This window comes from Abramis brama, assembly GCF_963993115.1.
Source record: "Abramis brama genome assembly, chromosome: 8".
Taxonomy (NCBI): Eukaryota; Metazoa; Chordata; class Actinopteri; order Cypriniformes; family Leuciscidae; genus Abramis; species Abramis brama.
The window spans coordinates 40,112,604-40,127,470 of NC_139970.1; the positions used below are offsets into that span (position 1 = coordinate 40,112,604).

General features: G+C 35.2%; 1 protein-coding gene across 1 annotated transcript in view; it reads right to left on the reverse strand.

The window, feature by feature from the left end:
* The window catches only part of col28a2a (collagen, type XXVIII, alpha 2a), a 39,336-nt gene extending 32,601 nt beyond the window's left edge, over positions 1-6,735 (reverse strand). The window contains exons 1-2 of the mRNA XM_084122527.1: positions 6,611-6,735; positions 4,952-5,107 (exon numbers count right to left, since the gene is read on the reverse strand). Coding sequence (XP_083978653.1) covers positions 4,952-5,096 — 145 coding nt within the window. The 5' untranslated portion in view covers positions 5,097-5,107; positions 6,611-6,735. The remainder of the gene's footprint in view (positions 1-4,951; positions 5,108-6,610) is intronic.
* Between the last annotated feature and the right edge of the window lie 8,132 nt (positions 6,736-14,867).

The following is a 14,867-nucleotide window of genomic DNA, read 5'->3' on the forward strand; positions in this document are numbered from 1 at the left end:
TCAACAGAAATCGAGACTCATCAGACCAGGCAACATTTTTCCAGTCTTCAACTGTCCAATTTTGGTGAGCTTGTGCAAATTGTAGCCTCTTTTTCCTATTTGTAGTGGAGATGAGTGGTACCCAGTGGGGTCTTCTGCTGTTGTAGCCCATCCGCCTCAAGGTTGTGCGTGTTGTGGCTTCACAAATGCTTTGCTGCATACCTCGGTTGTAACGAGTGGTTATTTCAGTCAAAGTTGCTCTTCTATCAGCTTGAATCAGTCGGCCCATTCTCCTCTGACCTCTAGCATCAACAAGGCATTTTCGCCCACAGTACTGCCGCATAATGGATGTTTTTCCCTTTTCACACCATTCTTTGTAAACCCTAGAAATGTTTGTGCGTGAAAATCCCAGTAACTGAGCAGATTGTGAAATACTCAGACCGGCCCGTCTGGCACCAACAACCATGCCACGCTCAAAATTGCTTAAATCACCTTTCTTTCCCATTCTGACATTCAGTTTGGAGTTCAGGAGATTGACCACACCCCTAAATGCATTGAAGCAACTGCCATGTGATTGGTTGATTAGATAATTGCATTAATGAGAAATTGAACAGGTGTTCCTAATAATCCTTTAGGTGAGTGTATGTAGTTCTGATGTGTAGTTTAATATCATCATCAATTAACACAGCTATTGGCCAAACAAATTTGATCCATATAGCAAAACAAAACATCCAACAAATTTTTTCAGATAACTTCATAAAATACACACACAGACACAAAGTATCTATATTTGTGTGTGCGTGTGTATTTTATAAAGTTATCTTTCAAAAAGTTACATCTCAAACAGTGGAGAGGCTCAGAGAACAAGAAAAAAATCTTTATGCATTATGCATATTATCTTATGCACATCATAAGGTATTTACAGAAATATATATATATATATATATATATATATATATATATATATATATATATATATATATATACACATACAAACATATATTTCTGGAAATATCTGATGTTGTGCATATGATAATATGCATAATGCATAAAGATTTTTGTATATGTATTAAAAAGTACTGGCACCAAAAAAGGTTTTTTTTTAAAAGTGGAATTTAAAAGGCAAATTCAATTCTGAATAGTGCTCAACCCTGCAATCTATCTGGCTTTTTGCACAGAGGATGAAATTCATCTACACTTTTTTGATGTTACATAACTATTTCAGAACTAACTCTTGTCACTAAATTGTTAGATATTGTCAATATTGTTTTAAAAAAACACCAATAATCCTTTAAGTCTTCTAATAATCCTATTTGGACTCACTAAGCAATGCAGTCTGTCATCTGATCTTACTTTCAGCACAGCAGCTCATCAGTCTTCATGTCACCGGTGACAAGACATGCCTACCAGTTCTTGTGCGGATATGAATGATAAATCATGTATATGTTAGGAAACTGTGAAGGATAATGCCTGAGGCCTCTGAAATCACTACGACCAGACATCCTCCAAGAAAGATGGTCTTTAGATGTGCTGCTGTAGTATGTCTAGTATGTCTTAACATGACATTGCATGTTTTAAAGCGTAAAACCAGCTTTATGTGTCTTAGACTGCATGAGACGGTGACCCATGAGTTCATAACGCATATACATAGTAAGAAGTCTTAATGAGTGAGTCATTGAATCATTCATTCAAATCAATTCGTTCTGAAATGTTGATTCTTTCAGGATTGAAACGCAACTATTTTCATTGAAGGAGCAAAAACAGACAATATGTGTCTTAAATGTAAGTTACATACTTAATATTAACATCTTGTTATTTAACATTCATTCTCAGAAAAAAAGGTACGAAAGCTGTCACTGGGGCTGTACCTTTTCAAAAGATACACTTTTGTTCCTTTTAGGTACTAATTTGTCCCTTTTAGGTACTAATTTGTCCCTTTTAGGTACTAATATGTACCATTAAGGTACCAATATGCACCCTTTAGGTACAAAAATGTACCTTTTAAAAAGGTACAGCCCCAGTGACAGCTTTCGTACCTTTTTTTCTGAGAGTGTTCCTACCCATACACAAAAGAAATATATGTAAATATATTTTAAAGTGTCAAAAATATATGTGGCATATATTCCAAATACATTGACGTTGTCCACTTATATTTATCATTTTGAAATATATTCTGAAATATAACAAAAATATATGATGTTAAGTGTGAAATATATTTACATTTATAACATGTAATGTAAAATATATGACAAAATATATGGTCATAAAATGTTTAGCTTGCTAAAGAAGGGTCGAAAATGTATTTTGATCATAGTAATTCCTCTACCTTTTCACCAATACACAACAGTAGGCTACCATATTTCACTACTGTATTATGACACACAGCTATAATAAATACTGTACTTACATTTAAATGACTGCAATGTAAAATGACAGATAGTTGCTTTCCTAGGACTATTAGGCCATATTAGGTGGCACGTACCTAACACTAAGTGCAATTATTAGATTTATTGTTGTTTTATTGACATCTTTCCTGAAGTCATTTAAATATTGAAAATATGCACAATATTTATGATGCAAGTATAACAGTGACACTCCAACAGTGAAGTACACTTAAACAATAGATAGAACTCAGTGTCTAACACTGCATACACACACTATTAAATAACTGTATTCAATTCTGTAAAAATAGGGGGAAAAAACTCTGCATTCTGTGTGTTATTTCCTACATAAAATTGTCATTTTAGGCCAATAAAGTCAGCAAAGGGGCTTTGACTTTTTAAATTTCAAAATATATTTACATATATTTAACTAAAATATATTTATTGGGCCAATTTCAAATATTTGCATATATTCCAAAAATATATTCTGAAAATATATTTCAAATACATTTCTTTTGTGTATGGGTAAACCCTAGGTTAACGTCCTTAATTACATATTTACGGTGTCACACGCTGTATGCTTACATAAAGGCCCTAACATTGCGCATCCTCATATTATATTGTATAAGTTTATCCTTCTTTATCTATAAATGTAAGTCTGTCTTCATTGTCACGTTTTCTGTCACCATTTTACATTTTCTCCTCAAACGCTGAACGCACAATGTTTCCGTGAGTGTCCAAAGCACGAACATTTGAGGCGCGTGATTGGCTGTTGGTTGCTTAGCACCTAACCATAACATTCTAACACCACATCATTTTACACTGTACAACCCATACACAAAATAAATATATTTGAAATATATTTTCAGGATATATTTTGGAATATATGCAAATATTTGAAATTGGCCCAATAAATATATTTCATACTTATATTTCATATATTTTTGTTATATTTCAGAATATATTTCAATGTATTTGGAATATATGCCACATATATTTTTGACACTTTTGGGGACCCATACAGAAAAAAATACATTGAAATATATTCTGAAATATAACAAAAATATATGAAATATAAGTATGAAATATATTTATTGGGCCAATTTCAAATATTTGCATATATTCCAAAATATATCCTGAAAATATATTTCAAATATATTTATTTTGTGTATGGGAAGTTTATGGTTTTTCACACTTGAAATAGTTGTTACACTTTATTATGATGGTCCTTTTTACACATTATGTTGACTATACATTGCACATGTTAACTCTAATTAGAGTGTTAGTAGAATATTAGTAGATTGGAAGGGTTAGAATAAGTTGACTTAAGTTACTTATAGACAGTAGAAAGTCTGTCTTAGATACTAAGCAGACAGTCTACTAATACTCTAATGAAAGTGACTTGACATAGGTGCAACGTTACTTACAGTATAGTTAACAGAATGTTTAAAGGAGACCATCAAAAAAAGTGTTACCAAAATATTTAACCCTGGATCATTTTAATATCCAGGTAAACGCAATCCTGGGTTATCTTGCTTCACTTTTCACTCTGCTCATAATTTACCCGAAGTTAAAGGAACACGCTGACTTTTTGGGACTTTAGCTTATTCGCCGTATCTCCCAGAGTTAGATAAGTCCATACATACCCTTCTCATCTCCGTGCGTGCCGTAACTCTGTCTGACGCACCCACCGCTAACCTAACTTAGCATATAGACTGGAGGTAAACGGCTCCAGCTAGCATACTGCTCCCAATAAGTGACAAAATAACGCCAACATTTTCCTATTTACATGTTGTGATTTGTATAGTCACAGGGTGTACAAATAACAAGGTCACATGAGACACAGCCATCTTCTAACCGTATACATACTGGGAACTATATTCTCAGAAGGCGAAGCACTGCTACATGGGCAGCGTTATTTTGTCACTTATTGGGAGCAGTATGCTAGCTGGAGCCGTTTACCTCCAGTCTTTGTGCTAAGCTAGGCTAGCAGTGGGTGCGTCAGACAGAGTTACGGCACGCACGGAGATGAGAAGGGTATGTATGGACTTATCTAACTCTGGGGGGTACGGTGAATAAGCTAAAGTCCCAAAAAGTCGGCGTGTTCCTTTAAACATTAATCCTGGGTATACTGGGTAAGGTGATGTTTGACACCGTACATTCCTAAACCTTGGGTTAACGTACTTATTTTCATATTTCATATTTTCCCGGGGTTAAAAGTGGGGTTTAGAACTATGATATTACAGAGTAAAGTGCAGTGTGAAAAGCCCTTAAGTGACATACTGTATTTTTCCGAGTGAATTAGGATTAATAAATGTAGAGCAGAACTTGATTTCATCATGAAAGTTGTACGAAGGGTTAAAAAAAGACGAGTTTTTAAAACCAAAAACTACAATAGACAATATATGAATTACTTTTATCCTCCAAAAATAGCTGTAGATGAGAGTCAGTGTATTCAGTAATGCTTTCTTCTATCATGTCATGCATGCTAAAAAGCAAAAATGAATTAAAAAAACTGCTCATGGATCTGGTCAGACAGAAAAACAATGCATTGCATACTGTCACACAACACAGTAACATAGACGCCTCACATTGACCATCATGTTTCTGCAGTTTGCCCGCCGTCTGTCCTCCGGTCTTGACTCTTGTTGGCCCGGTTCTTTCCTCATAGAAGTCCTGAGCCCAGACGCTCAGCAAACCGAAACACAACAGGGACCAGCTCAACGTGTGAGCCATGACTGCCACTCCTGCAATAATAATAATAATATATAATTATAAGCTTGTCAAAAACATAGAAATAAGAATATTATAGTTAGCATGAAGAGAATACAGCATTAAATGTTACTGCATTATGATATTATTTTGAGGACAGTTTCCACTTTCCATCTGAATTTCTTATTACCACAATGTACAATAGTGTGCATATCAACTCCTGACAAACACATACATTATTATTTGAATGATCACTTAGTGAATTATTTAACCATGTTTTACTGTTTCTGGAAGGCTTTTGGCTTTCAAACACATGAAAATGTACAAATTCACATCATTTCATATTTACATGCAATGCAGAGATTACCCTACTTGTTTGTCAGTTGAACCTCTTTGACCTGATATATTTTCTTGAAGTAACCCTGTAGATTTTAAGTCCTTAAGTAAGGCCAATAATAAAATGATGTCAGTAATAATAAAATTAAGTTCACAGTTCTCTGATGTCGGTAAATGGTCATATGGCATGCAGGAAAACAAATACATATTTAAAATGCATTTTTCTTTTTTTATTATTATTTTTAAATGCTATTTTAAATTTGAATGATTTAATTATTAGCTTTTCATTAAACTCAGGAACTCGTAATTTATTTAATATAATTTTTTTTGCAATATGTCTTTTTATGTGTACAAAATATGTGTATTCTGTGTGGTATGCGCATATAATGCGTGTTGAATGTTACTCCTGGTTCAGTCTGTGAAAACAAATTTCCTCTATGGAGGACAATAAAGAATGAATCTGAATCTGAACCCAGTGCCATCATGAACCCCAGTCTGGGAAACTCTGATGTAATGTAATATTTAATGCACTTCATGTTGTTGATAACAAAGAATGGAATATATTTTCTTTCTCTTTGTATTTCTATATCAATATGGAACAAGATTATTCTATTCAAATCAATGTTATGAACAAGTTAGGTCAAAAGTAATCAAAAAGTAGTCCGATTATATTACCTTAAATGTAATGGATTACATAACTACAATTTTTGTCATGTAATTTGGAATCAGTAACCAACTACAATTTATAAGTAATCTACCTAATCACTGACTACATAGTACAATATTTATAGATCAACAGATCATAGAAGTCTTTCTTGCACTGCCTGATTTTACAGTGATTTTTTTTTTTTTTTTACTTAATACATTATAAAACCCTTTATGCAAATTACAAAAAAGGTCTAATTTTCTTTATGCAAAATACCTTTTCTTATTTTCTCTGTAAATATTTAACTTATTAATATATATCTTCTCAAACATAAATCAATATGCAAACAATTTCCAAGGGCAAATGAAATTTGAAATAATGATATTATCTTTTATACGAACCTGCTTGACATGCACTGTTCAATATTACCTTCCAGAGAGACTTTAATAATGCAAAGCTCAAAGACGGCAATAAAAGAAACATTCATATTTTTATTAGATGTTGAAAAGTTACCCACAATTTATAATCATTTAATGAATATATGGCAGGGACTCACCTTTGGCAGCAAAGCCTCTTGCCACAAGCACAGCCCAGGTGTGCAGCTCAGCGTTCCTCAGGTGACGCGCGTGTGTGTGTGTGTGTGTGTGAAGAAGACTCTGGAGTGAAGAGCAGTTCTGCTTGAGTGAACAGAAGTCGAAGGGTTCCTCGGGCTGCGTCTGGGACTGTCACTCCCACTTTGAAGGGGAGGAGAGCCCACCGAACTCTTTAGTAGAATTGCACCTAGACTGCACTTTTAATACACTTTTTGTGAGCTTTGAAGTGTACTACAATAAGTCGATGATGCATCTCATGCTTTCCAATTATTATTATTTTATATTATATCCACATATATTCAGATCATTAAAGGCCAAATTGATCCAAGAATTCTATCGTTATTACTCATCCAAACCCATATGCTGTTTTTTTCCCTATGGAACACAAAAGGAGAATTGCAGAACACTGATCTGCAAACAAAAAGCTATAGAACACTTGGAACAAGTACAAATCATATGGATTATTTTTATGATTTTATGGTGCTTTTTTTGACCGGGGCAAAAGATAACATCATACGAATTTTAAAAGACATGAATATGTACAAATACTTGCACAACTATTCCCTTAAAGGGATAGTTCACTTCATAATGAAAATTCTGTCATCAGTTACTCACCATCAAGTTGTTTCAAACCGGCATGAGTTTCTTTGTTCTGTTCAACACAAAGGAAGATATTTTGAAGAATGTCGGTAACCAGACAGTTGATGGACCCCGTTGACTTCCATAGTAGGAAAAAAAAAAAAATAATACTATGGAAGTTAATGGCTACCATCAACTGTCTGGTTACCGACATTCTTCAAAATATCTTCCGAAACTCATGCCGGTTTGAAACAACTTGATGGTGAGTAACTGATGACAGAATTTTCATTTTTGGCTGAACTATCCCTTTAAATGGTCTGAAAACTATTCGTGACTTAGTACGGCACTCCTGTATGGGGTTTTATGCTACATGACAGACTTAAGATATATGAGATGAGGCAAACAAAAGGGGAATATGGGTGGAGTTAGTTTTACAAGTTTTTAGTCATTCTTCAGGCATTCCACGGGATGCTCCGGTGGCTGTCATGGTGATCAGAGGGCCTGACCTCGGATAGTCTTTTCTTTACGAGCTTTGTTTATGACTAACACCCTGATGACCGTCCTGGTTGTCATGATGTTGCACTAGACTAATATACGACGACAACGGGAAGCGAGATTGTCCCCAATGTTCTGAAACAATCTGGTATATATTTTACCGTTTAAAAATTTGGGGTCGATAAGGCTGCATTTGTTTGATAATAATACTGTGAAATATTATTATAATTTAAAATAACTAATTTCTATATGAAAATGTTAAATTGTAATTTATATCTGTGATGCAAATCTGAATTTTCAGCATCATTACTCCAGTCTTCAGTGTCACATGATCCTTCAGAAATCATTCTAATATGATGATTTGCTGCTCAAGAAACATTTCTGATTATTATCAATGTTGAAAACAGTCCATATTTTTGTAGAAAAACCGTCATGCATTTTTATTTCAGGATTATTTAGATGAATAGAAAGAACAGCATTCATTTAAAATATAAATGTTTTGTCACTTTTGATCAATTTAATGTGTCCTCGCTGGATGAAAGTATTAATTTCTATAGCTTGCACTTTATTTTACAGTATGCACACTTTTAATGTACTTACAGTGTACTTACCCACAAAAGCACTGGTAATGTAAGGTAACTGGGTTATAACAGCCCTGAACTTACTCCCAAACCTAACCTTAACCCATGTAATCACCTTACATTACCAGTACTTTTGTGGGTAAGTACACTGTAAGTACATGTACTGTAAAATAAAGTGCAACCAATTTCTTTCAAAAGAAAAACATCATACTGACACCAAACAATAAGTATGTTCTACTTATTAGGATTGTCTAGGATTGTCTTCACAGTATATCTGGGCCATTTTATCACTTTTGGTGGACTTTTCACCCTCAAGTCCCAGTTCATTTCTGACCCGGGTGTGAGCGTATATGTGACCTGCGACCCAAGTGCAAGTATGATACAAGTGTTTGCATGTCCAGAGCAGACTGTGGAAGAAGCCGAGGCTCTGCCGTTTCGGTTTCTAACTCCGCAGGCTATGAACACTCAGAGCACGACTGACACTGGAATGCTTTGTCTCAGAAACCACACACTTAACCCTCTCAATAAGGATTATGATACAAAAATGTGAGTGTATGGAAGTGAAATCACAACTGAAATCTCTTCTGCAAAGAGATTAAACTAAGAGAAGTTTATTTCTTCTCAAAAGTTCCCCTTTAGAATTTTTTTTTTTTTTTTTTGATGGAAATATCAGTTAAATCATGCCATATTCATTAATTTTAGCCAGTGAAAATAACATATTAGTTGATGAAAACATGAATAAATAAAATATTAATTCGCTTTACATATTACATTCATCACCATTTAACACAAACTGAAGCAACATTATAATGAATATAGCCTACACTATTGTAATACATTGTTGTGTATCTTCATTTTGATTATTTGAAATAATCATATTCATCCCAGATTTTGCAAATTCTGGCTTGATCTAATAAAATACATGTTTGAGCTGTTTTAACTGAAAGTAACTTGCACTGAGATATCTTAAAATATGAATATTTTATTAAGAAATATTAATATCCTAATTTAACTAAGGCCGAATTCTGGCTTAATCTAACCCTGTCTGTGAAACCAGGCCAAAATGTTTTATTTAAAGCATAATTACTGTCACAAGTTGTATTTTTCGTCACACTTATTGTTGTCAAACCTTCATTGACGAATATTTTCGCCTGTTATTTTACTGACGAAATAAACACTGAATCTAACATGAGATTTTCAGAGATCTTAAAGGGTTAGTTCACCCAAAAATGAAAATTCTGTCAGTAATTACTCACCCTCATGTTGTTCCAACCGCGTAAGACTTTCGTTCATCTTCAGAACACAAATTAAGATATTTTTGATGAAATCTGAGAGCTGGCTCACTCCTTCATAGGCTGCTAGGTAATTTCATCTGCCGGTCCAGAAAAGTTAGTAAAGACATTGTTAAAATAGTCCAAGTGACTACAGTGGATCAACCTGAAGTTTATCAAGCGACGAGAATACTTTTTGTGTGCAAAAAAACTAATAAAAATAACGACTTTATTCAACTATTAATTTTCTTCTGTGTGGGGGTCTGAGTGAGTTCACGAGAGCAACACGACGCATGCGTGAGAACTGAGAAGATGACGCTCACGATCATTTGAAAGGTAAGCCATTCATTTTGCTGCATTGGTAAGGCACTTTTACGTTTTCTACGTTTTTACGATTCGGACATCCAGGAAATGCACACTTTAGAACCATTTTAAACACGACATCGAGACCCATCTGCGTCATCTTCTCAGTTCTCGCGCATGCGTCGTGTTGCTCTCGTGAACTTACGTCAGAGGTACCCTGGTTATCCAGAGTTCTCGCGAGAGCACAAGTTGAATTTGCTCAGCGAGTTACTCTGGTGTCGAGAAATGATGCTCATTAAATATGCTCCTCGATCTGAGCTACACCAATCACATCAGGTTATCTGATATAGGCGGGCCAGAGGCGAGATGACGACAGCGCTGCGACATCGAAGTCATTAGTAAACATTGCAAGATGGCTATGGATGAACACCAGTTGTTTGAAACGGCTTTGGCCGCTACAATGAACGAGTTAGACTTGGCTTTTTATCTAAAACAGGAATAGAAGACGGCGCTCGAATCGTTCCTTTGCAAGAAGGGCGTTTTTGCTGTTTTGCCGGCAGTAACTTTTCTGGGCCAGCAGAATGAAATTACCTAGCAGCCTATGAAGGAGTGAGACAGCTCTCAGATTTCATCAAAAATATATTAATTTGTGTTCCGAAGATGAACGTAAGTCTTACGGGGTTGGAACAACATGAGGGTGAGTAATTACTGACAGAATTTTCATTTTTGGGTGAACTAACCCTTTAACCTGCACTGTAAAAAAAAAGTTGCTGGCTTAAATTTTTTACGTACAATCAACTTGGATGTTTAAGTCATTTCAACTTAAATTACATTAACCTGACTTAAAATTTTGTTGAATCTTGCGTAACTCATAAAAAAAGTTGAAAATTGCTTAACTTATTTTGATGAGTTCAAGCAATGTAAAAACATATGTTGTCATAACTTATTGATCATATAATTTTTTTCAGTGTGTGTTCAGATTTGCAAAGACACAAATATCTCCATTGGAAAGTCCATATAAACTCAAATACTTCTCACCAAGTTCTTTCAAGACCAAATGATCTGATACTGTACTACAGTAAAAGCTATACTCTGTTGTCAGCTTTTGACTCATTTCTATTTGTATCTCTTCGAGGAATATTACCCGAGATGAAATTCAAACTTGCAACATCTGAACAATAAAATCTGTTTCTTTAAAACGTTTCACAAAATGATTCTACTGTGCATGAGCAAACATTTGAAGAGGTTTCTCAAATAAATATGATTCTCTACAACTAAAAGTATCAAGACAATCCTAATGGTGCAGCTCAGCCACAAAATTTGCATTTCTCTCTGAAGAATGACAGAATCATGTAAAGGCATGCAGCGGCGCTCAGCAACGGCATTGCTCTTTCCATTGTTAGAAATTCCAGCTGTAGACGGAATGAACTGACTGACGTTTGGTCAGGTGAGAGAGGTGAAAGTGCTGCGGCTGGGGGCGTGGCTTCAGGTGTGGGGGCGGAGCCAGAAGACAGTTGTGGTGGGAGTTTTCCAGGGATGCAAGTTCAGGCAGTCATTTAGGAGGTGGTGGTCCGGCGTCATCATGTGTGCAATTCAAGCTCCATTATAGGTCTGTCACATGATTATGCTCGCCTTAAGTATGACTTTGTTGGTTTATTCTTTTTTTTCCCTCTGTCCTGGAATGATTATTTGTACGTTCCTTGTTTTACCCAATTTGTGTATTTTTGCTGCATCCATAGTCAGAATTACTGTAATTATGAGTTTCCGACTAGTAAAAACCATCACATCTTTGTCAAGCTCATAATTACAAGTTGGAAATTTGGAAATAGTGGTGGCTTCAACAGTTAAAGGTAGTTATTATGTGGGAACAAGGACGATTGAGTGGAGAGTTGTACTTTAAAATAAGATTTCATTTGTTAACTACATTAGTTAACGTGAACTAACAATGATAAATAGCTAAAGCACTTATTAATCTTTGTTAATGTTAATTTCAGCATTTTACTAATATGCTACAATATTGAAATCAAAGGTAGTTTCTGTAAAATTATTTAATGGACCTAAGATAACATGAACTAACAAAGAACAGTTGTATACTAACGTTACTAACGTTACGTATACTAACTAACGTTAACAAAAATGAATAAAAACTGTAACAAATGTATTGCTCATTATAAAAAAAGTTAGCAAAAAGTTAGTAAGTTTAAGATTTACGCATTTCAATTAAACTCCATCAAACTGAATTGAATAATCCTTATTTGAATTAAAGAATTGAACAATATTTAATCAGTTATTCAGTTAAAATGTGTAAGGATTATTCAATTCAAATTAATGGAATTTTACTATTCTAATGCGTAAATCTTAAAAAAAGGCTTACATTTTTTTTTTGTGTGTGTAAATGCATTAACTAATGTTAACTAATTTGTAAAATGTTACTGAGATCACTATGACCTCTGCAGATCTAAAATTGATGAAGTTAATTAAAAAACAGCTGGAACGAGTGGCAATATAAAGAGTTTGCACAATATATGTTTGCACAATATAGAGAGACTTTTTTCACATTTGTAAAATAATTTCCCACTATTTAGACGTTACCCAAAAACAAGCAATATGACAAAATAAAGGGCCTTGCTACACCATAATCAGTCCTTTTATCTGTTTTGGGAATACTTTGGCATCAGACGGCTTAAACCAGTCTGGTTTGCTGGTCTCACAGCCTGACAAAGCCTGGAAAGTGCTCAAAACTTCTCTAAAACCAGCCACCACACCAACAAAGACCCAAGATGTGTTAAGATGTGTGTTTTTTTTTTTTTCAGCAGGGATGTTCTTAATTGGAGAGGTAGCTTACAAAAGAGGATCACAAACAATCACAAAAAGTTGTGCTTTCATATAGTTTTTATACATACTTGAAATGCTTTACATATCATCTAAAATAAATGATCTTAACAGTCAAGTCCTCTCTACATCAGTATTTTTGGAAAGAATTACAACCAGTAAAAAACAAGAGGTCACAGAAACAGGGTCATTCACACCATTCCAGTGATTCCCATTTAAGGCAATTCCAATATTCACAGCACTTCTGAGGAAAAAGATTGTCATGGCATTGGGGTTATGAACCGCTGACCAGGTCAGATGCAAAGGGTGGGTACACTGGGTCAGTTATGGCACGGACACAAACTTGCCTCAACTTGACTGTGATGTATGAAATGGTGATACGGACTACGGCAACATGCAGTTACGAGAACACGAAGGAATCCAGCATTTTGACCGCAACCTCACAGTCATTAAAACTCACTCAGATGATATAAGGACATACCACTTGCATACCTAACCTTAGAGGTTAAAGATCTGAGCTCGTCTCTGGGTTCACACCCCATAGAAGGACTGTCGTTTTGAGAGAAAAAAAGGCTCTGCTTCATGACTAAATATACTCAATTTAGGATTAAAATATAATTCATTGCTAAATGCAATGCAAGATGCAGTTAAAATGTCTTTTACTAGTTAACTTAACATGCTATCAGGGATGAACATCTACAAATCATCCAGATGTTCTAAAACACATATACAGATGCAGACCAGATGACCATATACAATTATGGTAACTACCTTTTATCTGCTTACATATTAGTTCAGGAATGACGCTAAAATTACCACACTAAAAATTACAAAGAGCACGTCAAAATGACAAACTTTAGCAAAATACTGTCATTCTGTGCTGACAAACTTTGTAAATGCAAAAGATATGTTGTTTCATGGAGGAATACAGGGTGAACCAAAGCATGACTTCAAGTGCTGGTAGAAACTGGAAGATGAACATTACACTTCTAAGTGCAATATGGCTTGAGAGCTTTAACTACACAGTTGAATGGTTTTATCTACTCAGGAATGAGGCTACATATAGAACAGTTCAATTTATTGCATATACAGATGAGCATCAGATGAGCTGGCATGATGATTAAAATGGCATGATGATTTAATTTTTCTAGTTTTTCCAAATGCTTGAAATTGCGCAGATTTCTTCTGAAGAAACACAAAAGAATATATTTTGAAGACGATGGAATCCAAACAACATTGGAGTCCATGATTTTTACTGTATAGATTTTTTTTTCCTTCCAAAATACATATTTTGGTAAACTTTATTTTGATGGTCCACTTTAGAAATTCTAGAAGTAACACTATAAGTAACTTGGCAACTACATGTCAACTAACTCGCTTATTAAGTGTGCTTGCTGAAAGCAGAACACTTATTGTTCTTCATAAGTTTTCTTATTATTATTATTATTATTATTCCCGGGAGATAAAATTTGGCCAGCTCCTGCGCCTAGGCCCTTTGAGACAGAGACACCGTTCCAACTTTAAAACGTACGGTCAGTACCGGTGTAAGTTGCTCGCGAAGATGACATCACGAGTCCATGTCGTTTGTCCGCCATAGTGGACTGAACAGAAAGCGAAATTTTCACAGGTCACAAATTTGGTCCGAACTTCACGAAACTGGACATACATGATCCTTGGACCAAGCCTCACAAAACTTACTAGAAGGATTTTTGATTTTCGGAAGCGTTTGCCCGTCACAGCCAAACGAATTCGGCGGCGAGGTCGCCAAAACAGGAAGTAGTTCATATCTCAGGAACGCTGTCACGTATCGAAACCAAACTTTGTACATTAACTCGAGACTCCAATGTGAGGATGTACAAGATAAAAAAAATAAAAAAAACATTCCAAAATTTTACATCATTTGGCAACCCCCCCCAAGCTATTTGGCCAGCTCCTGCGCCTAGGCCCGTTGAGACAGAGACACCGTTCCAACTTTAAAACGTCCGGTCAGTACCGGTGTAAGTTGCTCGCGAAGATGACATCACAAGTCCATGTTGTTCGTCCGCCATATTGGATTGAACAGAAAGCGAAACTGAATTTTCACAGGTCACAAATTTGGTCCGAACTTCACGAAACTGGATGTACATGATCCTTGGACCAAGCCTCACAAAAGTTACTAG